General features: G+C 57.7%; 1 protein-coding gene and 1 long non-coding RNA gene across 5 annotated transcripts; one reads left to right on the forward strand and one right to left on the reverse strand.

Moving 5' to 3' along the window:
* The first annotated feature begins 1,307 nt into the window (after positions 1-1,307).
* PDE4C (phosphodiesterase 4C) lies at positions 1,308-26,904 on the forward strand. 4 transcript variants are annotated; one of them, XM_086698586.1, is made up of 17 exons: positions 1,308-1,400; positions 1,806-1,860; positions 6,648-6,853; positions 17,554-17,745; positions 18,629-18,665; positions 18,756-18,829; positions 19,096-19,148; positions 19,523-19,635; positions 19,716-19,809; positions 20,343-20,506; positions 20,706-20,804; positions 21,250-21,414; positions 21,501-21,600; positions 22,213-22,367; positions 23,868-23,990; positions 24,249-24,431; positions 24,995-26,904. In XM_086698586.1, the coding sequence occupies exons 2-17, from the start codon at positions 1,819-1,821 to the stop codon at positions 25,385-25,387; spliced, it is 2,193 nt and encodes a 730-aa protein (XP_086554712.1). In that variant the 5' UTR covers positions 1,308-1,400; positions 1,806-1,818; the 3' UTR covers positions 25,388-26,904. The 4 variants fall into 4 exon arrangements, with proteins under 4 accessions (XP_086554712.1, XP_086554716.1, XP_086554714.1 ...); XM_086698590.1 differs by lacking the exons at positions 1,308-1,400; positions 1,806-1,860; positions 6,648-6,853 and adding an exon at positions 9,244-9,503; XM_086698588.1 differs by lacking the exons at positions 1,308-1,400; positions 1,806-1,860; positions 6,648-6,853 and adding an exon at positions 14,298-14,499.
* On the reverse strand, positions 11,092-15,360 carry LOC147583657 (uncharacterized). The gene is made up of 2 exons (XR_015248455.1): positions 15,252-15,360; positions 11,092-14,545 (listed from the first exon to the last, which is right to left on the reverse strand). It is a non-coding gene; the product is annotated as an uncharacterized LOC147583657 (long non-coding RNA).
* Positions 26,905-27,206: the final 302 nt, after the last annotated feature.

Below are 27,206 nucleotides of genomic sequence, written 5' to 3' on the forward strand. Positions count from 1 at the left end.
CATCACGGGGGAGTTTCCAGCCAGGAAGTTCCAGAATCTAGTAGGTCCTGCTTCCAGTCTTGAGGTGGACAAAGCAGCAGGGGGAGAAGGCTCTCCAGGAGGCAGGCACGGCCTGGGCAAAGGCTTGGGGGCAGGAAGGCACCAGAAGCACGCAGAGAACATGGAGGCACAATGGCTCCCCCACCTCGGCCCTGCTTCCTGAGCCTGGGCCCCACGCTCTCCTCCCATTGTGCAGGAGGGAAACCGGTCCAGGGAGCGGCAGGCCTGGGGCTGGGACCTTTGGTGGGTCAGTGGGTTCTTCCTGCTTCCACCGACCCCATCCCCGGGACCATCCGGACTTCTCTAGCCAGAGTGGGCTATGGAGGCTCCAGGCTATGCCTTGGCCAGGACTCCGGCCTGGAGCTGCCCCCTCAAGGCTCGGTTTACCCTTCTGTGAAATGGGTGGTGACAGAGGTGGGAGGTCAAGGTCACACAGCACGGGGGGGGGGGGTGGGGTGGGGGTGGGTGAAGCCTGCCCCGGGGACAGGGTCATGCTCTAATGATTTTTGGGGGCAGAGGGACGGCAGGGCCTCCCCGGCAGGCGGCTGTTCTGGTGACACATTAACCTGCAGTAGCTGGAGAGGTGACAGCACCGCACAAACCCCTTTCCTCTGGCCACAGCCCCTCCCACCCAACCCCGGGGTGGGGGGGGGTGCTGGTTCCACTGAAGCTCCAGTCCCCGCTGTTTGTGAAGAGGGCATTGACCAGAGAGGGTCATCGATCTGCCTAGAGTGGCACAGCGTGGCGACCAGCTTTCCTGGAGCCTCCAGGGACCCCCCAGAGGGTCACCCCCAAACTCCTGAGGCCACACCTCATGGGCTATGCTGTGCAACATGTGTCCCAGACCCTGAGCGGGTAAAATCTTTCCATTCTTACTCAAATCTGCACCTCTCTCTGTCTCTCCTCTCTGTCTCTTCCTATCTGTCTCTTTTTGTCTCTGTGTGTCTCTCCCTTTCTTTCTCTCTTTCTCTTTCTTTGGCTTTTCATGTTTCCATCTCTCTGTCCCTCTTACAAACACAGGAACAATTAAACCTAACACCCCACCCTCCCTGAGCCTACCTCCCCCTTCACACACACATACACTTGGTCACACTCCATGTTGGGAACAACCCCACGCTCTCCCCCGTCACTCTGCCTGCCACCCCCTGGCTCTGTCCTCAGGGTGGTATATGGGTGTGTCCTGTCTGAGCCTGGCACTCAGACAGTTAAGGGGTTCCGCCGGGATGGGGGGGGACCCTGAGCCGCCCACTTGGGCAGGTCCAGTCCTCCCTTCCTCCGCTCCCGGGGAGGTCACGGGACTCAGGCAGGACTCAGCGGTGGCAGTGAGTGCCAGGCCTGCCCGGGGCCTAGCAGGGCCTTGTGTGAGTTTGGGGAGTTCTCAGCCAGTGGACTTGGGTCCCTGAATCCATCAGAGCTGGGCTGGGAGCTGAATGGTCCCCCATGGGGCCCGGGGCCAGGGGACTTCTTCCCGAAGGTCCTTATGCTCCAAGGCTGCTGACCCTGGCACGGAGGGAGCAGGAGGCTTGGGGAGTGTGCGTAGGCATCGGGGCCTGCTGTCCCTGGATAGGGGCCCCCGCAGAGTTCTGGGGGGGGGGTGTCCCACACTGGTGCCTGTGGTGTGGCCCGGGCTACCTTGATTGAGTGTCTGCGGGCTCTGAGAGAGGATACAGGGTGTGGGATGAGCCCCGTGTCTGGGGGGAGTCTCACAGGGGTACGGCTGGGCTCTCAGGGCCTCAGGGATCTCACATCTGTCTCCCCGGGCTCAGAGATGCCTGCAGGATGAGGCGCAGCGGGACAGCACTGTCCTTCCTGCTCAGTGAGGTGAGTGGGGGCTGGGGGCCGGGGGGCGGGCTGTCCAGGCCGTCGGGGAGGGGGTCACAGTATGTCCCCTACTGGAAACACCCAGAGTTGCCTGGGGGCCCACTGACAGATAGGGAAACCGAGGCCCAGAGAGGTCACTAGGAGTCTGGGATGCAATCCAGGTGTCCAGCCCAGGGCCACAGCCAGTGCCTTTAGGAGCAGGAGACCAGTAGAGGAGGCGGGAGCAGCAGGGAGCCTTGGGGTCTGGATGCGAGGTTGTTTTTTTTTTTTTTTTTTAATTTTTTTTTTCAACTTTTTAAATTTATTTTTGGGACAGAGAGAGACAGAGCATGAACGGGGGAGGGGCAGAGAGAGAGGGAGACACAGAATCGGTAACAGGCTCCAGGCTCCGAGCCATCAGCCCAGAGCCTGACGTGGGGCTCGAACTCAGGGACCGCGAGATCGTGACCTGGCTGAAGTCGGACGCTTAACCGACTGTGCCACCCAGGCGCCCCTGGATGCGAGGTTTTGACTGCCCAAGGAAAGGAGGCCTGGGTGCCCTCAGTCCAGGGAGGGTAGGAGGTCACACCTTAGGGACGGGGCCAACGACCTCATTCTGGGAAACTGAGGTAGTACGCAGAGAACCCAGCACGGGCTGACTTTGAATCCCAGGCTGATCACCAAGGCCTGAGTGACTGATAAACTGGAACTCTGTTTGCTTATATTAAAAAAAAGGGCGGGGGCTAAAATTGTGTGGTTTGAGAGAGGTCCCCTGTGGTTTGAGCTGGTCCCCTGCAGCAGGCAAGGTCCCGCATGCCTTAACTCATTTATCCACAGCCCAGCTGTCTATGCAAGGAGAATAAGGATGAGGGTAGTCCCAGTTTGCAGATGAGGAAACTGAGGCACAGAGAGGCTATCCCTCCCTCAAAATGAGTGGCCAACTGAGATTTGAACCTGGGCCTTCGGGACCCTTGTCTGCACCCTGAACCCTACTGCTGAGCCCCCCAATGTTTCTACCACCCAAGATCCTCCCGTTCCTCCTTTTTTTTTTTTTTAATGTTTTTATTTATTTTTGAGACAGAGAGAGACAGAGAATGAGCAGGGGAGGGGCAGAGAGAGAGGGAGACACAGAATCTGAAGCAGGCTCCAGGCTCTGAGCTGTCAGCGCAGGACTGTGAGATCATGACCTGAGCTGAAGTCGGACGCTTAACCAACTGAGCCACACGGACACCCCCTCCCGTTCCTCCTTTTTAACGTGGTGTGTGGGAAGGCCCTGGTCAGGCCCCAGCGAGCCCTGGCAGGCAGCTCCTTCTCTGAGCCACACCTTCTTCCTCTGTGCAGAGGGGACCCCCCCTCCCGTGTTCCCCCAAAGCACACAATTTACAGCATCAGTCATTCTACCTGCACATGGAACATCTACTATGCTTTGGGCCCAGCTTTGGGCATGGGGGACGTGGAGGCTCACAGGCTGGGGAGTTGGATGTCCAACTAACAAAAAGAATAGGATTTGGGGATGGGTCAGTGGGAATGACACTGCAGGCTGGGCAGGAAGGGCATCTCCCAGGAGGTGACATTTAAGTTGAATAAATGAAAACAAGTAGCCAGCCTTGAGGGAGAGCTGGGGGAAGGGCGTTCCCTGCAGAGGGCAGAGCACGTGTAAAGGTCCTGAGGCAGGTTTAGGTGGGGTTGGGGCCAGCTGAGCTACGGGGAGATGGAGGAAGGTGAGAGGCAGCTGTGGGTAGGGCCTGGGGCAGGTGGGGTCCCAGGGGCTTCTGAGAATTTGTTCTGGGGGTGCTGGGAACCACGGGACAGTAGGGAGCAGGCGAGAGACAGATTTAGGGTTTGTCTTAGAGGCAGGACTCGGGGCTTGCAGCCAGGGCTGGCTCATATCGAGATCTTGAGCACAGGCAAGAAAGACAGCTTCTCGGCCTCCCTCCAAGCCCTTCCCCCTCCTCCCCCGAGGCTTTCTGTCCCCTTGCCAGCCTCTCAACAGGGAAAGCAATTAGTCTGGAGTGGCAGTTTGATTCATGCTGCGGGCTGAGAGGCCAGGAGGACCGTCCCCTCTCCAGCCTACAGCTCTGAGAGTGCCCCACTCTTGCCCCAGCCCTGGTCCAGACGGCGGAAGGTCAACCACTCCCCACAGGGCCTGTCTTTCCTGTTTTACCCTAAAACCAGCCTGGCCCCCCACAAGCCCAGACCCAAACATCCAGCCGCCTCCACTGGCTTCCCCTGGGAGGGTCACATGATATTTAAACCAAGCCCTAATTATCAGACTCCCCACCCCACCCCCACCCCCGCCAATCTTCCCCATCCAGGTGGCCCCACCCACCCAGGTAACTATGTGGCTATTAGTTATCCGGTAAAGGACTGGTCACCCATCGTAATCATGACGTGCCCTTGAATCCCCTTGAACATCCATGGCCATGGCCCATCCCTCAGCCTCCAAAACATATCCCAAATCCACCCGTGGGCCCCACCATGATCCTGACCTACCGAGATGCTGCCCCAGCCTTTACCCTGCCCCCGACCGTCCCTTTGCCGTGAGATCAACACAGGAGGCTTCTTAAAATGATAAAGCAACTCACATCCCTCAGAAGTTCTCAGTCCACTCCCATAATCAACTCCCAACTCCTCATCCCACCCCCGAGCCTCTGTATCAACTCCCCCCACGCATCTCCCACACTCCACTCCAGCCCCTCTGCTGTTCCTCAAACCCGCCAGCTCAGTCGTACCTCAAGGGGCTTTGCACATGCTGTTCCCTGTGCCTGGTATGCTTTTGCTCTAGCTTTCTCCTGGATAGCTCTCTTTCAGATCTCAGTTCAAAGTTGCCTCTTCAGAGAGGCCCCTAACTACGCCTGAGCAACGTTATCCGTCCCCCTCACCCCATCACTCTCCAGGCTATGACACAGTTTCATTTTCTTTCCAGCACAATGGGAACTTTTCTTTCTTTTTTTTTTTTTTTTTTTTGGAATGAATAAATGAGTATGAATGTGGGCAGGTGGTTTCTCCATCTGGAACTGAGCTTCCCCAAGAAGAAAACGGGCAGGTGACGTCCCAGTGGGCTTCCTGTTCTGGGAGGGGCCCAATGCGTCCACACACCCCACCCTCTGCTTTCCCTGCACATCCTCCCGGCTACCACAAAACCTCCCAGGGGAGGCCTAGTGCTGAACACTGAGATTTCTACATTAGAATTCAGGTGCTCCTGGGAGAGGGTTATGCTCATATGGGGTTGGAAGTGAGGGGACCGGTTAAGTATCCTGGGTCCTAGAAGGATCAGATCTGTGCAAAGAGCTTAGTGAGGCTGCGGGGGGGGGGGGGGGGGGGGAGCTGAGCAGCCCCTGGCTCTGTGACTCTCAGCCAGTCATTTCCTCTTCCTCCGTGAAGAAATGCCCTGCAGAAACATGGCTTATAGAGGCGCAACTGATGTGTGTTCCTCATACCTTCTTTCCTGCTTCCCCTTGCCCTAGCTCTGGCCCTGATGTGCCATATTGTCTTGGACCTGGATTTTCCTATGTGCATGTCTGATTGTCGAGATAGACCAATTGGTGAGGCTTAGTGGCAGAGCAGGAGAAGGCTGGGCTGCCCCTCTGAGCTCCACCTCTCCCACATCCCATTTACTCCTTTGATCCCCCAGTGCGTGAGTGCGTGCGCGCGCGCGCGCGCACACACACACACACACACACACACACCCTCAAGGCTGTGAATTCCAAGACCTGGAGTCAGCACCACTGACAGGTCTCAGACTGTGACTGGAACGTGTGGGCCTGTCCTTTTATTATCAACACAGCCAAATGATTGGTATCACTTTCATCCCATTTCACAGATGGGAACACTGAGGCATGCTTTCCCCTACACCACGTGGCATGGGGTGAAGCCAGTTCTGTTGGGCTGGAAGGCTCACCCTTGCTGATTCATCAGTTCGTTCTGATTCTGTTTGATTTTCAAATGTCTCAAGTGTTTCCTCAGGACATGCTTGCCAACACCCTCTCGTCTAATTTCCCCTGTTCAGTTCTTCCTTCAGGAAATGAGGCACCACAGCTCCAAATTCAGGATTTATTTGCCAACAGCAAACGTGGGCATTTTCTTCACCTCTGAGCCTCAGTTTCCTTGTTTGTAAAATGAGGATGATGGGGAGGGGGTGCCTGGCTGGCACATGCGATCAGCATGCGATCTCGATCTCGGGGTTGTGAATTTGGGTCTAGAGACCCACATTGGGTCTAGAGATTATTTTAAAAAATAAAATCTCTAAAAAATTTTTTTCAAATAAAATGAGGGTAATGGTCTATAAACCAGCCCTGTTGTGCCCTTGTGAACTAACCCGTGAGGGATCCTTAGAACAGCACCTACGTGCAGTGAGTGTGCAAGAAAGGTTAGCTATTGGCATTGTTGTTGTTATTCACTTGTCCATGTGCGGCATGTTTTATTTTTATGTTTTAATAAAAAATATAATATGATAGAAAATCACTAGAGTATTCTTATATTAAATAGCAGTATATATTATAGAATGTTATCAATAATAAATATACTATGTACTAACTGATTAATAAATAAATATTGCTGCAACGCCCGCTGCGGGCCAGGGCCACTCATATTCTGCGGGTCTGAGATCCACACGCCCATTTCATGGATGAGGAAACTGAGACTCAGAGATGTAAATTCACTCAGGGAGAAAGTAGGACTGAGATACAGCTCTCTGGTCTAGTCCAGGAATCTGGGTGAGGGCATCTCAGACTCTCCTCACGGTCCCCTGGGCCCCGGAGAGGCACCTTGCCTGGGAACTTGCTGACGTCTCACCACTGTCTCCCCAGCGGGTCCGAGAGTCGGTGGATTCTGGCTTGGCTCCCATAAGCCCGCTTGGCAGTGGTCTCGTCCGGAGACGATTCTCAGGGACCCCATTGCTGCCGCCGCTGTCAAGCCGCCTTGGAACCCCTGGAGAGGGTGAGCCCAGTGCCCGTGTGGTGTTCACCATCGAGGCTCGAGGAACAGAGCAAAGCCACAGTCCAGGCCCCAGCAGGTGAGGAGGCAGATGGGGATGAAGGGGGCCAGTCTCAGGAGAGACAGAATGCCTCGTCTAGCTGAACCTTTCTCTAACCTGTTCAGAAAACATTTGTCAAGTACCTACTATGTGTCAGGCCCTGTATCGGTAACACAGCCACGGGCAAACAGGGGCTCACAGGCTGCTGATGGAGAGAGACTCATACCAGTTGGAGAGATCAGAGCGCTATGGGAGTCCAGAGGAGGTTTCTGACCCTGCACTGGGGGGTACGGGGTGAGGAAAGGACCACTTGGAAGAAGTGGCATCTGAGTTTAGCATGAAGGATTCAGCGAAGTCAGCCACAGAAGGGCAGGGAAGCATACGCCAGCTAGAAGGAACAGAATGTGCAAAGCACATCTCAAGAAGACCAGGTGTGCGCAGAGCTGAACACAGATCAGTGTAATTGGAGGGTGGGAGGGGAGCCTGCGGCTGTTGGCAGGGGCTGGGCCACATAAGACCTCATGGTGTGCAACGGGGAGCCATGGGTGGGTTTTCAAGTGAGTGAGTTGATCAGATTGGCACTTAAAAAATTGTGACTACTGAGTAGAATTGTCAAGGGCAGAGGTAGAAGCAGCAAGAGCCCAGCGAAGAGGCCTGGGCAGTTCTGGGCAGGAGATGGTGGTACGTGGACCAAGGTGGAGCCATGGGCTGGAGAGAAGTAGGCAGATACAGAAGTTATTTACGAGGTAGACAAACCAGGCATTGGTGGACACCAGCAGGAGTAAAAGAGTAGGGGGACGGACTGGTGTGGACAGCTCCCAGTCTTTGACCCTTCGCAGGTGACATCCCTTTTCACCCTCCCAACAATGCCAGGATGTAGGACACGAACATTATCCCCACTTTCCAGAATAGAAAACAGGCCGGGGGCGGGGGGTGGAGTGACAGCCAGCCAGTGGGAGAATCCATGTTCCCTGCCAATGGACCAAGTTATCTCCTACTATCAGCTCTAGAGGGCAGGGGGCTGAGAGGAAGGGCAATGACTGAGCCATGAAAGTAAAGTACATAGAAGAGTTGTTTGTGCTGAACCCAGTCTGTTTGGCTCTCGGGCCCAAACGTTTCCCATTTCTCCAACCTGGGGACACAACTAGGGTAGAGGGTGGTCTCCATGAGAAATATCCTTGAAATGGCCTTCTGAGATCATGGCTCTTCCTGCCCCCAAATCTACTGCACCGAGTGGCCCCAAATGCATCCCTGCCCCAGCCCAGAGACTGCACCCACCAGCCCGGCCCTGCTCTTGTCCCTGTCTACTTCTGTTAACCATAATAGAAAATGTTCTCACCCTCCCTCTGCCACTTACCAGGAAATTACTCCTGGGATTAGGATGTCTGGTGGGTAGGGCCTTGAGTTTCTAGAACTGGGGAAGGGAGGGGCAGGCCTGGGATTTGAGGGCAGGAATCATGGCTGTGAGGTGGGGCCCAAGGCATAGTGGGACGAATGAGATCCCACCATTTCCGCCGAGGGTCTAGGCGTTGGTGTGGCTATAAAAGCGTGCCCCTCTCTACCCACCTCCGCTGTTGTCAGCCCCGACTAGACGCAGTTTCTGTGTGCCCACCCCAGGGATGGGAGGGCCCTGTTACAGCCCTCCCCATTTCTCTGCCCTTCCCGGATCCCTGCCCTGTGTGAGTAGGGGCTTCAGGGCTCCCAGGAGACCCCATCTAGGACTGAACTGCTAATCCTACCTTCCTGAGCTTGACAGAGAAACACCATCTGTGCCTACTTCTGAAGACCAGAGCCCTTGACTCTGCTTCCAGACTCCTCCTTGCTACAGTCATTGGGGAGGGTTGAGGACCCGCCGCTGCTCAGCTCTCAGCACCTCCTGGGCGGACGACGCCCTGGTGTGGAGGTGTTCCTGAACCCCTGTCTCTGCGCTTTCCTGCAGCTAGCTCCTCGCATCTCATCCACCCGGAGTCCCCGAATCTACCTTCCCTTTCAGCACCAGGAGAAGGGACAGGGCCTTAGCGCTGGGGATCTCCAGAGCCCCTGTCTCCCAGCTCTCCATTCGGCAGCAACAGGGAGGACAATCTCTGTCTTCACTCCAAGCTCATGTCTTGACCCTTTTTCACTCGGCACTAGAGGGGAGGACAGCAAACCATTTTCTGCTCTCGGGGTATCCCCAGCCCCTGTTTCCAACCCCCACCCCCAAGTTCTTCTTTCCGTGCTGTCCTTCAGCACCATCTGGGCAAGGACAGCTCCTTGGTGTCAGCCCCACCTTGAGTCCCTGTTTCTACCTTCTCCCGCCTCAGCACCTCCGGCGCGGACAGCTGCTCGCTGTCGCCTCCACCCCCGGTCCTGGCCCGACCCGGGCGGGCGCAGATACTCCTCGTTCTCGGGGCTCCCGTGCCCTGCTCTCTCTGCTCCCTGCTCTCCCTGCCTCCTTCTTCTGGCGCATGGAGACCCCAGGGGTCCAAGAAGGGGAGGAGGCATCCAGCGAGCTGAGTCGCGTTCGCAGCCGCCAAGGCATAGCCAGACCCCCGAAGCACTTGTGGCGTCAGCCCCGGCGCCCCATCCGCATCCAGCAGCGCTTCTACTCGGACCCGGACAAGTCCGCGGGCCGCAGTGAGCGGGACCGGAGCCCGCGGCCCGGGCTCGAGAAGTCGCTGCGCTCCTGGCCCACCTCCTTCTACAGGCGGTAGGTGGGCGGGGGCAGGGCACTCCCAAGGCGTGGGGGAGGGGCGCGCGGGGCCTGGCGGGAGTGGGGGAGGGTCCTTGCTTCTCCAGGGGCGGGGGTCTCTGCTGCTTGGCTTGAGGCCGGTTCTTTAGAGGAAAAAGCTGCTCTTTATGTGGGTTGGATCTGGAGGGTTTGCTTATGGGTTTATGACTGGTTGCGTTAAGGTGCAGTTGTATCTGAGTGTGTGTCTGAGTCTGAGCAGTTGCACCCGTGTGTACTCCGACCTGTTGTGCGTGTCCAGAGCCAGCTGTGTCTGTGGCTGACCGGATGCGTTTGGGTGTGCGTACATCGCTGCGTACGTGCCTATGTGTTTCCCCTTGTGGTGCCCATGGGTGTGTGACTGAGGGTGATCTCACTCTGACCCAGCTGGGTGTCCGAGGGTCCTCCAGATCTTGGAATGTCCTGGGACGTTTGTGGGGTTGGTGGTCACCGTGAGTATCTGAGGGCACCTTGGGGAGTGTGTATGAGAGGACCAGGGCTATCCACAGCGCTGGGGAAAGGAGCTTCTCTATGGTCTGTCTGGCCACCCCTCTCCACCCTGCCCCCTGTGACCTGGGGAGGAGAAGAGCCTCTTGGGGAGACTGAACACAGCATGCTTTTTCCACATCAAAAGGGATGGGGTGGAGATGGGGGGGGCGGTGGTAAAGAGGGAGGGCTGCTGCTCCTTTTTCATATAAACCAAGGGGGGTGGCAGGCAGGGGAATAAGACAGACAGAAAACAAACACAGAGAGGTAAAGCAGGGGCCTTAGAGGGACCAGAGATGGGAGTCTCAGGGCTAGAAGTCTGAGGAGGTGGAGGGTTGAGAGGCAGGATCTAGAAACCCCAGGCCTTCCTTGAATGGGAGGGGGAGCCACCTGACTCTAGGCCAGATCTAGAGTCCTGGGTTTGAGGCCAGGCAGGGTGACGTCAGATGAGTTGCTTTCCTCTCTGGATCTTGATTTTCATTTTTCCCACTTTGGCCCATGGACCTCCTGGGGCCACTAACTTCTTACTTGGCCGACAAGCCTGGACTAACACTCCCAGCCTGGTCCTCTAGCAGCCCTGGGAGACATCTGGGGCAGATGGGCCCCATGGCCCAGAGGATTTGGAGCTGTTCCCAGGTGACCCAGCAGGCCCCATGCCCCCACCAGCCCCCGCCCCCCCATCCCTCAGCTCCTCCTGTCCCCACTCCCAGTGACTCATGATTTTCCATCTTCAAGAAAGAACAAACAGACGGGTTTGGGCCCATCTAGGGGGAGACTCCAAGTGGCTCCGGAAGGCAGGGGACTGTGTTCCCGTGAGTGTGTGTGCATGTGCACGTGCATATATATGCCGGTGTGGGGGGGAGGGTCTCAGCCCTCAGGGAAGCTGGGTTCAAGGCTAACCTGCTGTGTGGTCCTGAAAAAGTGGCAGGGCTTCTTTGAACAACAGTGTTGACAGTGAGATGCAAACACGAATCTGTACTTTCTACATTTTGTCTTGAACTTTCTGTGTGGGAGCCTCGTCCCCAGCTCTGGCTGTCCTCCCCACTGCCCCAGGCAGATCATGTGGTCTGGGAGGGTGCTAGCATCTGGTTCAGCAAGCGTTTATTAAGCACCTACTATGTGCCAGGCGCCAGTACTATGTACTGGAGACTCAGCCGTGGGTAAACAGGTGCTGACAGGCTGATGGTGGAGATACTCACACCAGGGGGAAATAGCACAGAGTGACCTGTGTTGCCATGGGGAGAGGTCAGGGTGCCAGGGGAGCTCAGAGGAGGCTTCTGATCCAGCACGGGGCAGGCAGGGGGTGAGAAAAGATGGTTTGGAACAGGTGGCATCTAAGCTTAAACTGAAGGATGAAGAGAATTTAGCCAGCGAGAATGAAGGGAAGGATATGCCAAGCAGAATGAATAGAATGTGCCGAGCCTCAGAGTCAAAGAGGACCAGAACAGCTCTGTGAAGAGCTGAACACAGATCACTGTGGCCGGAGGGTGGGAGGGGAGCCTCTCTTATTCATTTACATACTGAGTGCCACACACCGAGGGCACACTGTGAGCAAAGGCATGTCCTTCCTGCCTTTGAGGGTCTAGTGGGCGAGGCAGATCCAGATCAAATAATCATGGCAGGAAATGTGAAACTGTACCTATGAGAGAAGGACGCTCAGAGAATATTTGCCCATCTAGTTAGGGAGGGCTTCCTGGAGGGGGTCGTGCTCCAGTTATGACCTGAAACACGAACAGTCAGCCGGAGAAAAGCATTTGGGCACAGGCATGGGGTGGGAATGAACCTGGTTGGTTCAAGGAAAAGTAAGGAGGGGGGAAGAGGCTGGAGCAGAGGGAGCCAAGAGGAAGGAGGGGGGTGAGGGAGGCTCAGACCTCAAAAGGTTCAGACCATACAAGGTATTCAGAGGGGTGGGGGTTGAGACAGAAGGGCAACGGGGAGCCATGGAGAGGGTCTGGAGCAGAGGAGGGTGAGATCTGCCCCATGTGAGCATCTATAACTGGACTCAGCCCCCACCCTCCTCCCTTTGTCTAGACTCTCCGTGGGGACTTTGGCAAGTCATGGCTCCTCTCCAGACCTCAGTTTACTTGTCTGTAAAATGGGCACAACAGCACCCATCTCACTGGGGCCACCTGGTGGCAGAGGAAAAAAGTGTCTGCCCAGGGAAGGAATGCTCAAAGGGGGGGTGGAGGGTGGGGGGTGGATTCCAGTGATACGTTAAGGGCACTAGAGTGCTGGGCACTTCCTCAGGTCATGCAGCACACAGGGACAAAGTCAAGGTGGGAGTCCTCACGTCCACCTCTCCTTCAGCCTCAGCTCTTTACCCGGCTGGGTTCGGGGCCTCCCGCAGTCAAGCCGGCCAGGCTTCAGTTTCTCCATCCAAAAAGCTATTAATAGAGCATTACTGTTAAAACTGTTAATAAAATATTTAAAGTTGAATCTATTAATGTTTCAAACCATTAAACTGTTAAAACTTCTGATCAAACATGAATGTCAGAGTAGCCTCTGGGACTCCAGAGGGGCTGGAGCCAGTTAAGCATTAAGTGGGAGAGGGCACAAGCTAGGGAGCCCTCCTGCCTCGGCTTGAATGACCCTGGCCCTACCACTCCCCCAGACAAGTGAACACCGCCTCTCTGTGCCTCGATTTCCCCATCGGCAAAATGAGCACGATAGTCCCCACTTTGTAGAGTTTGCTCTGAAAATCAAATGACTTTTACATGCACAGCCCTTGGCTCAGCTCCAGGCTAGTAGGAAGCAGTTTGTGTCGATGCGTTTCGTCTTAGCTCTCCATTTCATGTCTGTGACTTCTGGGGAGGGACCGAGTCTCCCCGTGCCTCAGTTTCTCCTTGGGGACACCAGGCAATTCCAAGCCCCTCCCACGGGGCCCGAGGTGATATCAAGGCTCCCCTGACCCTGTCCCCAGTGCCTCCACCAGGCTGATCCTGGCGGCCTCTATCCCCTGGGGACCGGCTATAATTAGGTCCAGCCACAGTAGCTACAGATGGTATTTTTGTCGTTGGGACAGCAAGTCTGGTTCCCACCAGGTGTCCGGTTGCAGGGCCATGGGAGCAGGAGGGGGTTCCCAGCCAGGTCCTTGAGACTCTCTGCACTCCTGAGCCCCAGCGGGACCCTACTTCTCTGAGCCTCCGTTTTCTCACCTGCACAATGGGGACAACACGATGGTTGGGAGTCAGGAGAGAGTCAGAGTTCTCCTGCCTGTAGCACCTCAGGTGTCCCCGCTGAAGCTCTAATCACCCCCATTGTATCTCACATTCCCCTAGGAGTGCCAGAAACGGGGGTGCTGTTTGTCTAAGGACCCCAAAACTCATGAAGTCCCCCGGGGCAAAGCCCAGGCGGGGGAGGGGGTGTCATCCCACAGCAGGGACACAGATGCCTTTAGAGCTGCCTCTGCCTAAAACATGGGCATTCGAGGTCCTGCCTCCGAGTGTGATACCCTGAGACTTGGTTTCCTTTCCTATGGAATGGGGCAGGGCCATCCCAATGCCAGCATTCAGAGGATAGAGCACCTGCTACAGACCCCTGGAAACCCCCAGACACACACCTCCCTTTCCAGGCCCCCTGGGGTCCCTCCTGGGGCAGAGGAAAGGCAGTTGATGCTTCACAGACGGAAGACCTGGCGAGAGTGGAGTGCGGATGTTTGTCTAGTAGGAACAGCAAAAGAGAGGAAAGGATCCAGAGACGGGGCCTGGGGAATGTCAGAGTGGGTGGGGGTCATGCGGGGCCTAGTGGAGGGGGACTCAGAGAGGGGGAGCTGGGTTTGAACCCCGCTGCCCTGCAGCAAAGCCTTGTGCCTGTTACTACCTCCCTCCAAGCCTCAGTTTCTCCACCTGGCAAAGGGTTAAGGGTCTGTGGTTTCTGGGCAGCGCCGAGTGGCTCCAGGCCTCATTGTCTCCATATGGGAAATGGGCAGAGGGGCACTGGAAGCCCTGTGTGAGACGCGGGCAGCCCCTCGGTAAACTCCGTGCCTCTGTGACCCTCTCACAAAGGGGGACGCTTCCCTTACTGACTTCCGCATTTCACTCTTTTCAGCCAAGTTATCAACCCCAGAAGCTGCTCTAGTTAGGGACATTTAGGCAGAGAGAAGTGGCGTAAGATCCGGGTTCTGGGACCCACGGGACCACCCCCAAAGGGAGGGAGCAGAGAGTCGCGTCCAGCTCAGTGCCTCAGTTTCCCCCATTGGTCCCGGTGGGGGCATCAAGGAGAGGTCCCGCGGCGAGGCGGGGCCAAGTGCGCCCTCTGCCCCCTCCCCGCCGGGCCCCGCCCCCGCGGCTGTCCAGAAAAGGTCCCGCGCAGCCCGCGCTGGGTGCAGCCTCCATGCGGTCTTGGCGATGCAGGGACCCCCCGCGCCCGCCCCGGCCCCCGGGCCCGGCTCTCCCCGGGGCTCCCCTCGCGGCTCCCCCGGGCTCTTCCGGAAGCTCCTGGTGAACCAGAGTATCCGCCTGCAGCGGCGCTTCACTGTGGCCCATCCGCTGTGGTGAGGCGAGAAGGAGGGCCTGGCGGGGGTCGCCAGAACCGCCAGGCTGGAGGTGGGAAGGGCAGAGTCAGGGACAGCTGGAGCCGGGTGGGGAATCCGGGTAGGGATGCTCTGCCCCTCCCTCTCTTTCTCGGGATCTCTCTCCCTCTGCCCGCTCTCGGTCTCTCGTACTTGGAGACTCTTTCTCCATTTCTGTCTCCCTCCACCCGCTGCCTGTCCACATGCCCTGGGGACCAGCGTCTGTCCCTTTCCAGATGTGCAGCCCCGAGCCGGACGGGCTGAGGCTCACGTCTCCTCCTGACCCTCGTCGGCCGGGGCAGGCGGGCTGAACGCCCTGGCGGGGAGGGGAGGAGGAAATGACTCCTCCCCTTGGTCTCGCTCCCCAGTCGGGTCCCGGAGCCAGCGACCAGATGGCCCCCGGGGAGGGCGGGGGCTGGCTCACACCGAGCCTTCGGTGTCTACAGATGAAGACCCGATTTGACGGGGCCTTCGAAACAGGGCGTTCGCAGCGTAAGCGGGCGAGTTGTGTGTCCCACGGTGAAAGCGGACCTGCCCTCGCAGAGCATTGGCTCCGCGCAGCCCCACACGCGTCCTACAAAGACCCGACCCACTGCTCCGGGTTCGAACCCCGACCCCTTCAGGAAGCTGTGACCTCGTGGGGCTCGGGGGCGAGGCTGGGGCGGGAGGTGGGGCTTGTGGGCGCGGACCGCGTTTGGCGCCTTGCGCTGGATTCGTGCCGCGTTAGTACTCACTTGATAATTTGGCACCTGGCGGCTCAGGGACTGGAGGTCCCTTCACCAAGGTCACACGGCCAGCGACAGCTGGCAGGGTGGAGGGAGTCGTGACCGTGGTCCTTGATGGCTCCATTTCAGCCCCGGAGGGGTTGGAGGGGTGTCCCAGATCCCGGAGAGCGTCCCCAGGGCACCAGACGCCCGCGAAGAGGGGTCCCTGCGGAGGGAGAGAGGTCCTCCCGGGAGAGAGCTCAAAGGCGTTGAGGGAGAGCCACCAGTCCCAGAAGGTGAGACTAGAGGAGGGTGGGTTCCTCCGAGGCCCTCTTGCCTCAGTTTACCTAAGACGCGCGATTCTCATAGTCCAGGCGACCTCGCTCCGCGCCGCCCGCGTCATGGAATCACGGTCTGACCCCGCCGCTCCGGGCTAAGTTTAGAGCAGAAAGAAAAACAGCTTTTCTCGCGGCGCGAAAATCCCGGCCCAGCCCTTAACCCTCTGCACCTATTACTTGGATGCGAATCCAGCACCCTGTTGCCTCTCCTGGCCTCAGTTGCCCTCTTGATCCATTGATTTGCTCTTCCAGAACATTTGAGGAGAGGCAAGGAAGGGGTAGAGGTGCACCACCCCCAGGACTCCCCCCTCCGAGGGCAGGACTCCCCCCTCCGAGGGCCGCTAGCCCTCCAGAGTGTTTCGCTGCCCGCCACCAAGCCCCGGCCTGGGCAGGGTAGGGTTAAGAAGCCCCGCCCCTAAGGGTGACGTCACGAAGCGGGAGCTCGGAGGTCCCAGCAGCCTGGGGATTCTCAGGGAGGCGGCGAACTCGAAAAGGCCGAGAGCTGCCGACATAGCCGAATATGCCCGAATTCACCCGAGTGAGGCCGGACGAAGCCGAATACGCCCGACTCGGGTCGAGGGCCACCCGGACTTGCTCGGAAACCTAGCGCTGCCGGATTTAGGCGAGCATGACCGAATGTAGCCGAACCTTCCCGAGCGCGGTCGGACGTATCCGAATCTTACCGAATTCACCCGACCGAACCTATCTGGACCAGGCCCAAACCTGTGTGATAAGACCTAACTCAGGTCAAACCTGGCTGTACTTGACCGACTCAGACCGAATCCGGCCGAACTGGACAGAATCCTGTCGAATCCCCCACCCCCACCACGGTCTGAGCCGAATCCCCTGCTCAGAATCTTCAGGCCGGTGCTGATCCTGGCCGGTGGTCTGGGATGGGGTCCCTTCGCAGGGGACGAAGCGGACACCGGCCCTTAGCCAGGTGCCCCATGTTTGGGGCGGTCTCCGGTGTCTTCCTGTCTTCGCTTCTCCTGCCTACCCGCTTCTCAAAAGCCCATGACCCACACACAGATGGCCCCGACTCTCCCTGGTTGCTAACTGCTCACTGTCCTAACTCCTCTCCCACACTTCTGTTTCCCCGGGGCCCCTCCCACTTTTTCTCTTATCTCTAATCCCAAGGGGTAGGGGTGTAGATTCCCCTTACCCAGTCAGAGTGTGGCATGATGGAGACACAAGGGCTGACAGCTGGGAGGGGGTATTGGGGATTATCCGAAACAAGGGGCACCCGAGGGAGGGACGTTGGTGCTCCGGGCAGAGGGCACAGCCTGTGCAAAGGCCTGGAGGTGGAAAAGAACAGGCAGAGCGTTTGGACCTAAAACGAAGCAGGCGAGTGGGGAAACTGAGGACAAGGCCAAGTGAGCTGGGGGCGTGGTCGTGGAGATCGGGGCCGGGCCATAAGGAATGGGCTGGGGCCTGGGAGCTGGGGGTGGGGACAGGTGATGGGAGCATCTCCTAAGCTGGCTGGGGGAGCCTTGGAGCGTGTCAGATCTAGGCAGGACCCTGGTCTCCAGAAGGGAAAACCCAGGAAGTCATTTCCAGTCCCCGTGAACTTACCATGGGACCTCGACCTTAATTTACACAGTTGCCCCTCGTCGGGTCCTCTGTTGTAACTCCCTAAAAGCCTCCTCGGGGAAGGAGATACCACGCCCACGTTAGAGGCCAAGTGGCTGATGTCCAGAGAAAGGCTGAAACCTACCCATGGTCACACAGTCACTTGGGGACAGATCCGAAACCCATGTCCCAGAGTCCAGGTTGCTCCCAGTGGGAAAGGCTCCGGAGTACAGATGTGGAGACAGAGGAATGAGAGGCACGCGGTCCCTGAGTAGGGGTGTGCCTGTGGGGAGGTAGACAAGCCGGAGGCTATTCTGCCCAACCCACCGAGGCCCCCCAGGGAGGATGTGACAGCGGGTGTGGGCCACAGCCGGGCCTCCACATGCCAGGACCCTCGGCACTGACCATGCCTAATCTGCCTTCAGCTTTGATCTGGAAAATGGACTGTCATGCGGGAGAAGCACCCTGGACCCTCAGGCCGGGCCTGGCCTTGGCCGGGTCATCCAGGCGCCTGCTCAGCACGGCCAGAGGCGAGAGTCCTTCCTGTACCGCTCCGACAGCGACTACGACCTCTCACCCAAGGCCATGTCTCGGAACTCCTCTGTGGCTAGTGATCTGTGAGTCCAAGACTGATGGGATGACACCTCCTTGTTCGTCCCTCCTTCCTTAATGTCTCCATTCAGCAAACCTCCTTCGAGTGGTCACTTGAGCTGGGCTTTGAAGTTTAAGCAGGTGTTTTCCAGACAGCTCCCTTATTCAGTCGAGCATGCTGAGAATGATACCCAGTAAGTCTCTGTGCTTGACTTTAGCCTGGAGTTCGGTGGCGATCCGGGGATGTTCAATGACAGCAACCGAACAAACACCTTGATTTGAGCTTCGTGGTAGCCACAATGAAAAGAAAAACACGGTGTATGGAAACCAATTTGACAATAAATTTCATATATTGAAAAAACATTTTTTTTAAAAATAAAATTAAAAAAAAGAAAAAAGAAAAACACGGTAATTTCCGCCTTGACTCTCTTAAGACCTCTGCTGCCCATGGTTCACTAGTTGTGAGATGGGGCTTGGTCAGAGGAACTCTGGTGGCTTTCAGACTAGTCAGGTGAGGGGAGCATAGGGACCAAAGGTGGAGTCATGTGGGGAGGTCACACTCAGTAGAGGGCATAGTCTGGGTAAAAGCTGGAAGAAGGCGGTGGGTGTGGGGGGCCCGGGTGGCTCAGTCGGTTAAGCATCGGGACTTCAGCACAGGTCATGATTTCCCAGCGGTGAGTTCAGACCCCACATCAGGCTCGCTGTCAGCGCAGGGCCTGCTTTGGATCCTCTGTCTCCCTCTCTCTCTCTCTCTACCCCTCCAATGTTCGCTCTCTCTCTCTCCAAAATAAATAAACATTAAAATATATATATATATACATATATATGTATAAAAAGCTGGAAGATGGGAACCAGCGTGAGGGCTTCTCTTGGCCGCCCTTCCTGATGCCCCGTCTCCCCCCCCCGCAGACACGGAGAAGACATGATCGTGACGCCTTTTGCCCAGGTGGGTGCCCACCATTTGCCCCTCCTCCCCTGGGCCAAGCGGGGAGAACCGACCCCCGCTTTCCAGCGCTGATCGCGCCCCTTCCGACAGGTCCTAGCAAGTCTGAGAACGGTTCGGAGCAACGTCGCAGCCCTAGCCCACCTGCAAGGCCGCGGGGCAGCCACGTACGCAGAGGGCGGGGCGGAGGCGGGGTCAAGCCGAGAAAGAGACGGGGCCAACTCGGGCAGGCATCGGGGCGGGGCCTGCGGGAGGGAAGGGCAGGAGGGGGCGGGACGAGGCCTAGAGGGGCGGGGCCTGAAGACAGGTGGGCAAAGCTGTGGTGGGGCCTGACCCGAAATAAGGTGGCCCGCGACCTGAGGGACGGGGCGAGGCGGGGCAAGGGGTGGGTGGGGGCGGGGCCCACGAGTGAGGGAGGCCATCTGTACCGCAGGCAGGCATCGGTCGAAAACCCCCTATTTGGCAGTCAGCCCCCTCCACTTACAGGTAATGTGCCTGCCCCTTCCCCTTCCTCCCGCAGCTGGACGGCTGTGAACTTCCTCTCCATGGCGACCTACTCAGCCCATGAGTCCTTAGGGACTTGCTAATTGTAATCTCCAGAACACCTTTGGGGGTGGGGTCTGCCATACCCATATTACAGATGGGGAGGCTGAGGCCCAGGGAGGGGCAGAGACCTGCCCATCCGTGGTCACACAGCTACTTGGGGACATGTCTACCACTCAGATCCTGAGGTCCTGAGTGGCCTTATTGGGAAGGGCTCTGGGGTCCAGATGCAAGAGAAGGTGGCATGAGGGATGCGGGGTCCCCAAGGCGGGGAGGGGGGAGGGTGAGGCAGGCCTCCTGACCAGCTCGGCCCCCAGAGGACACTGGGCAGAAGCTGGCTCTGGAGACACTGGACGAGCTGGACTGGTGTCTGGATCAGCTGGAGACACTGCAGACGCGGCACTCAGTGGGGGAGATGGCCTCCAACAAGGTGAGGAGGGCCAGATAGCCCAGATCGTTTGCCTCTGGCCACGGTGCCCCCATCATCACTGTCCTCACCTTCCCCTGCAGTTCAAGCGGATGCTGAACCGGGAATTAACTCACCTGTCTGAAACCAGCCGCTCTGGGAACCAGGTGTCCGAGTACATCTCCCGAACCTTCCTGGGTGAGCTGTGGTGGGTCACTGCTTGAGCAACACAATAGAGGTAGGAAGAACCAAGAAAAAGAAAAGACTTCTCTTACAGGCCTCCTGGGGAGACAGAGCTGGACATGGGCACTTCCAACCCCATGGGTCAGAGCTGTTCCAGAGAGAGGAACAGAAGGAACTGTTAGGTGGAGGGGCATATTAAAGCTAGGGTTTTGAAGCACGAGTAGAAGTTTTCCAAGGGAGACAGGGAGTGAACGAGACAGCTGGGTCTCCACCTTGGGAGATGGAAAGCACATTTGGCTTTTTGGGGGAAAATGCTGAGCCCTGGTTGCCGACGGGCACTATCAAACAGAAGAGGTCACTGAGATCAGCCATGAACGGAGAAGGGGAGCTACGGGCCCGATAGGGACTTTACTCCAAGCTCACTTTGATCCAGATGAAAAAGAAATAGGTTGATCCTGAGGTTTGGCAAGGTCCATGACCTGAGGCGAGGCAGGATGACCCCAGCAGGTGAATCAGTTTCCCTGAGCCCCGGCCTGCTCCATCTACAGACCAGCAGACTGAGATGGAGTTGCCCAGGGTGACCCCCACGGAGACCCCAAGGCCCATGTCCCAGATCAGCAGCCTGCGTGGGCTCCCCCACAGTGCCGGCCTCTCTGCAGCCACCATCCCACGCTTTGGGGTCCAGACTGACCAGGAGGGGCAGCTGGCCAAGGTGGGTCCCCAACTGGAATACTGAGACTTGCCGTTGAGTCCTGGCTCTGTGTGGATGCCCTACCTTGGGCCTCAGTTTGCCTACCTGTAGATTGGGCAGGTCGGGCTCAGCATAGGACCTGAGGCCCGGTGGGGGATGTCAAGGGTCCAGAGTCGGAGCAAGCTGGGCTGGAGTTAAGCTTCAGTTCTTCGCATTTTAGGAACTGGAAGATACCAACAAATGGGGGCTCGACGTGTTCAAGGTGGCAGAGCTAAGTGGGAACCGGCCCCTTACAACCATCATGTTCAACATCTTTCAGGTACCTCCCCGCCCTTGGCTTCCAACGCTACTGGGGCTTCTTTCCTTCACATCTTCCTACCCCAAGGCCTCGGGGGACACTCATTCTTCAAGTCCTCCCTGATCCCCCTGAATGGCATAATGCGAGCTGCGTATTGAAGGACGAATAGGAGTTCACTAGGTGGAAACATGCATTGGCAACAAGCCTCCGCCCGGAGCCTGGCCCTGAAGAGACTCAGGGTTGGAGGGAAGGACTGGACGAAGAGAGCCCCAGGCTTGTGAGGTCAGGGATAGACCAGAGGGGCAGGACAGAGACCAAGGGAGTTCGGAGGGAGAGCAGGGAGGGCGTCCTGGAAGAGGGGGCACTTGAGGGACGGATAGGAGCTCAGAAGGAGAGAAGGCATAGGAACGGTGTATGCTGCTGCCCCAGAGGCCAAGGCCTTGACTGGAGGCCTGTGATGGACCAGGAACGAGACCTGCTCAAGACATTTCAGATCCCAGCAGACACACTCGCCACCTACCTTCTGACGTTGGAGAGTCACTACCATGCCGATGTGGCCTACCACAACAGCCTACACGCCGCCGACGTGGCTCAGTCCACGCACGTGCTGCTGGCCACACCTGCCCTTGAGGTACTACCCTAAGTGTAGAGGCAGCCAGGGTGGGTGCAGGGTGCAGGGAGCCCACCCCCTACTTCTCACGCCTCCTGCCTGCCCAGGCCGTTTTCACAGACCTGGAAGTCCTGGCTGCTATCTTCGCAAGCGCCATCCACGACGTGGACCACCCTGGGGTCTCCAACCAGTTTCTCGTTAACACCAGTGAGTCGGGGGTGGGGCCCCACCTGTCAATCACCTGGCCCCAGACCCACCCATTCCCGCTCTGAGCCTAATTTCCCCGTTTGTGAAACGGCTGGGACAGTCCTTCCCTTTGGTGCTCAGAGCAGTTCCAGGTACGCAGTAGGTGCTCAATACGTGAGACAATAACAAACGTGGCAGAGCTGATCCGGGGCCACAAAGGTTTGAAAGTTCAGGGTCCTTTGAGATGTCGGAAAAACTCAGATAATTACTGGGTGCCTCTTGTATACATCCTTGGAGAGCCTGGGATGAGAGTGGAGCCTTCTTACTCAACCAGCCCAGAGTCCAGTAAGACGGTGACTCAGTTGTTCATTCAACTGGCACTCAGTGCGCACTGCCTCCTGCCACACCGACGCCTCAAGGGGTCCCCGGTCTCGAGGAGGGAGATCTGAACACCGATGTCCCCGGACCTGCAGTCAGGGCAGGGCTAGGGGGAAAGACAGAATTCTAGAAGGCTTCGCGGAACGGAGGGCATCAGAGTTGGGGCCTTCGTGCGCGAGTAGGAGTTTGCCTACCAACTCCTTTGGGTGGAGGTGGTGGGTGGACAGGTCTTGAGGCTCTCCGCCTCCCCCACAGACTCAGAGCTTGCGCTCATGTACAACGATGCCTCCGTGCTGGAGAACCACCACCTGGCCGTGGGCTTCAAGCTGCTGCAGGCAGAGAACTGTGACATCTTCCAGAATCTCAGTGCCAAGCAGCGGCTGAGTCTGCGCAGGATGGTCATCGACATGGTGAGGACACGGCTGTGAACGGGATGGGGGTGATCTTGGCCTGGCTGGGGGTTCGGTTGGACCTGGACATGTCTCCGCTCTGAACCTGAGCTTCCTCCTCTGTAAAATGGGGCAGCGACCATCCAAGCCCTGGGTGAGGGTCACCAGACCCCTGGTTGGGGGAATGAAATCCTGGCAGAGTTTCATAAACTGAGTTTCTGGGGTTCCAGGTGCAACTTTGTGCTGAGCCATAAGTCTGTCCATTTGGTATTTTTCAGATCAAAAGACAGCAGTAGGCTTTGGGGTCTTGTGTCTCATTCGTTAATTATTTTACTTATTATTATTATTTTAATTAAGTAGGCTCCACGCCCAACATGGGGTTTGAACTCACGATCCTGGGATCAAGAGTCGCATGCTCTGCAGACTGAACCAGCCAAGCGCCCCTCTTTCATTAATTTAACAAGCGTTTATTGGACACCTCTTGTGTGCTTGCCCTGTGCCAATGACCAGTAGGAGACTCAATGGCCTGTGGAGGAGACTTTAGGAGACTCAATGGCCTGTGAGGGAGAGGGACCCACAGGCAGAGCCACGATGAGAGAACCCAGAGATGGAGCCGTGATGGGGGGAGGCAGGGGAGTACTCAAGGTTGGGGAGGGCTTCCCCAGGAGGGAACACTGAAATTGGCAGGACTCGCAGGGTGTGGCGGCCATGAGGTAGGGAGGAGTGTTTCTAGCAGAGGGAACAGCTCAGAGGAAACCAAGAATTAAAAGTTTGGTGAGGTGGTCTTGACTTGGGGCCTTGGGCAATAGGTACCCCTGGTAGGAACATAATTTCGGGCAGGTGGGAGGTTTGGGGAGAACTTTTGAGATTTTTCTTTGATTCTCAGAGGAGCCCACGCACTGCGTGTGGATCACTCCTGGGCTGGCTGTGCTTGGGTCCAGTGAAACTGATTATTACTATTTTTTTCAGTTAAGTTGAAACAGCTGTGCTCAGAGCTGAACTTCCCTCCAAAAGTCTGAAAACAGCCCTTCTGGCCGCACGGTGGCCACAGGGGGGTTGGGGGGCACCAAAGGCAGGTCCTTGCTGGTTTCAGATCCACCTGTGGCTCCCGTGGCCCTCTGAATAAATCCCCCACTCCTCCCTGAGACTCATTGCTCCCCTCAGCTGCCATCGCAACTGCCTCCTCTGTGTTCCTCAGCTCACCCAGCACCAGGGCCTTTGCACAGGCTATGCCCTCTGCTGGGCTTCACCACTGCCCTCGGGCACCCCAGCCCCCAGTTTAATTTCTCTCCCTGTGCCCTGTCCCATGGGTGGGACGTACCCTCACGAACCCAGCAACCTTGGAGAAGGGACCGTTGACTCAGCTCCTCTGGTGAACTGAGTTTGCAGTGAATCTTGTGACATCCCCCCATTTCACAGATGAGGGTCCTGAGGCTCAGAGGGCTAAGGAGCGGAGTGGGCGTGGGGTCTGGAAGGTGGGGCGGGCGCAGTCCTCATCCTCGTCATCTTGTCTGCTCCCAGGTGCTGGCCACGGACATGTCCAAACACATGAACCTCCTGGCCGACCTCAAGACCATGGTGGAGACCAAGAAGGTGACAAGCCTTGGAGTCCTGCTGTTGGACAACTATTCTGACCGCATCCAGGTGTGTGTCCAGATGGGCCCTGGAGCCTCGGTTTCCACGGCTCTCACCTAGCTTTGCTTACGAAGCACCGGCTGTGCAGCCAGCTTGAAGAAACAGAGGCACCCAGAGCCACACGCCGATGCCTTGGCCATTCTTTCCCACCCGGGCCTCAGTTTCCCCACCCGTAAGATGGGGGTGTTCGTGGCGCCAGCCTCTTGCGGAGGCTACCAGGCCTGAGAGTGGCCCGGCCCGAGCCCTCCCGAGCCTTGGTCTCCCCAGGTCTTGCAGAATCTGGTACACTGTGCCGACCTCAGCAACCCCACCAAGCCGCTGGAGCTGTACCGCCGGTGGACCGACCGCATCATGGCCGAGTTCTTCCAGCAGGGCGACCGGGAGCGTGAATCAGGCCTGGATATCAGCCCCATGTGTGACAAGCACACCGCCTCGGTGGAGAAGTCCCAGGTGTGAGGGCCCCTGGGCTGAGCCACCAGCAGGCACCGGGGATAGGGGAGGGAAACGCTGGGTGAGCCGACCCCGGGAGTCCTGGCTTGACCACAGCTGGCCAGTGAGGGGAAGTGGCCTAAGGGTGAGGTCTGCCCTGGGCTGTGTGGAGTCAGTCCCGGGAGGCATTCCCTCTGGACTGCGGGGAGAGAGATCCGTTGCAGGGGGGGAGGGATCCGTGCGGGAGGAGTTTGGAAGTACCTGTTTGGGTGCCGTGGAGGCGGGGGGAACCTGGAGGGGCTCCCAGTCTGGGGGCCACATACATCCGGCCCTGAGGGGAGGTGACAGGGATGAGGTAGGGAGAAAGACTTAGGGGTTGAGGGAGACCAGAAGGGGCAGGAGCGGTTTCCCAGAGGAGGGGCTGTTTGAAGAGGGTTTTGAAGGATGCGTAGGAGTTGGGAGCTGGCATTCCAGACAGAGGGAACAAGCAGGGCAGAGGCCTGGAGGCCGGACCAGGTCTAGGTTCCACGGTGACTCACGCCACAGCTACCTTCCCCACCTCCCTGCCCTGTATCAACCCACAGGTGGGTTTCATTGATTACATTGCACACCCACTGTGGGAGACGTGGGCTGATCTCGTGCACCCAGACGCACAGGACCTGTTGGATACACTGGAGGACAACCGTGAGTGGTACCAGAGCAAGATCCCCCGCAGTCCTGTGGATCTCACCCGCCCCGAGCAGGGTGGCCCCGACAGGTTCCAGTTTGAGCTGACTCTGGAGGAGGCAGAAGAAGAGGAGGAGGAGGAGGAGGGACCAACATTGGACACGGAGGTCTCGGAGTCACCTGACACTGAGCTGCTGGTCCCTGAGGCCAGCCCAGACCCTGGGGCCCTACCCCTGGACAACCAGAGGCCTGTGGGCAAGCCCTGCGTGGACCATGAGGCCAGTGTGATGGCTGAGCCCTTCGGGACCTAATGGCTCCTGATTGGGTGGGTGGGCCTTCCAGGAAGAGGTCCGAGGTGGCCCCTGCCTTGCCTCTGTCCCCCGTCCCCACCACCCCTACCACTGAGGGAGAAAACCAAGCTTTTAGTTCTAGGCAGGCCTCACGGTCAAAGCGAAGGCAGCTGGCTGGGGGCCAGTCTGAACCTGGATTTGCTGAGAGAGCTCTCCAAGGGGCTGGGCTGGAGGCAGCCTCTCCCAGCACCCTTGGGATCTCTCCCTCCTGGGCTTCCACCCCCGGTGTGGAAAGAGGGTGTCTTGCCAGGCCCCTTGTCCACCTTCTCCAGCGGCCACTCTTGAGGGACATCCATCACTTGGTTCGTTCACCCTTTATCACACGTTTATTGGGCACCTGCTGTGTGCCGGGCCCGGGCCCGCTGCGTGCTTCTAGGGTAGCCGTGCACGAGGGGGTGGGGAGGCAGCCCCCAGGCGATGCACCCCCACCTCAGGCGCCTCGCCTTCATCTGCCAGGCAGCTCCACGCAAGAGATTGGAAACTCGAACGGGAGAATTTTCAGCACGAAAGCTTTGTCCCAGACCCGATTCTGGCTCAGGAGCTCCGGTCGGGACCAATACGGAGCAGGAAAGAGGGCTCTGTGCCGGGAAGTGTCTCTGAAGACTGACTTAGCTTATGACCGCCTGTGCACTCACTGGTTGTTGCTTTAAGTGGCTGTAGTTTCTGTCCTCGGGTCTGTGGGTTCTGTTCTCCCTAGCCCCAGGACCCCTGCCGCCGGCCTTTTCTCCCTCTTACAGAACAGCAACAAAGCACAGAATCCGCCCCCTCCCCCAACGGCAAATCTCTACACCTCCTGTTTCTGAGGATCCCCCAGACTCCCTGTAGGGGGAAGGGGGCCTCTGACGCTTTCTTTCCAGGCACAGCCCCTTCTGGGCCTCAGTTTCCCCTCCATGGCCTCATCCTAGTACTTGGGTAAACTTTGGTTGGAGGGTGGTGTCCGTGACCTCTCCGAAATATCTTAGAAACGTGGGGCACTGAACGTGTCTCTGGGGTTAAATAAACCTATCACCCACAATTAATGCCGCGCCCATCTCAGGGATGGGGAACCGGGGTTGCAAAGAGGGCCGTTTGGCCTGCTGGGCCGCGCAGTTGGGCGCTGGACAGTAGCCAGCGGCGCCCCCTGGTGGACGGAGGCACAGAAGGGAGGCGGGGCGAATTCGGGCATTCTCCTCGCCTTACCCGCCGGTTCTCGGCTCCCCGCGACGTCGAGCTCATGCTGAAGGGGCCTGCTCTGTGCTCCAGGATCGGGTTCGATTCCCGCCTCCAGAAGCCTCAGTATCTCCCCGCCCCGCCCCTCGTCGCCTGCCTGAAGAATCATACATGACACAAGTCATCAAGCAGCCCCTGGCTTCAAGGACAGCTGGCTTCATTCCTAAATAATTCCCTTGATGATTCCATCCCACTGATATGATTCATCCTCATCACAAGTAATGATCAAATTCCACAGAGGGAGAATTAAAATTCATCTGGGTCACGAACTTGGTGCGTTTCCTTCCAGACTTTTGAAAGGCAGAGATTTAGGGGCGCCTGGGTGGCTCAGTGGGTTAAGTGTCCAACTTAGGCTCAGGTCATGATCTCACGGTTGGTGAGTTCGAGCCCCGCATCGGGCTCTGTGCTGACAGCTCGCAGCCTGGAGCCTTCTTCGGATTCTGTGTCTCCCCCTCTCTCTCTCTCTCTCTCTGCCCCTCTCCTGCTCGTTCTCTGTCTTTCAAAAATGAATACACATTAGAAAAAATTAAAAAAATAAATAAAAGGCAGAGATTTAGGGGATTTGTATTTA

Source organism: Puma concolor, chromosome A2 (genome assembly GCF_028749965.1).
Source record: "Puma concolor isolate L17-30 chromosome A2, mPumCon1.1.hap2, whole genome shotgun sequence".
Lineage (NCBI taxonomy): Eukaryota > Metazoa > Chordata > Mammalia > Carnivora > Felidae > Puma > Puma concolor.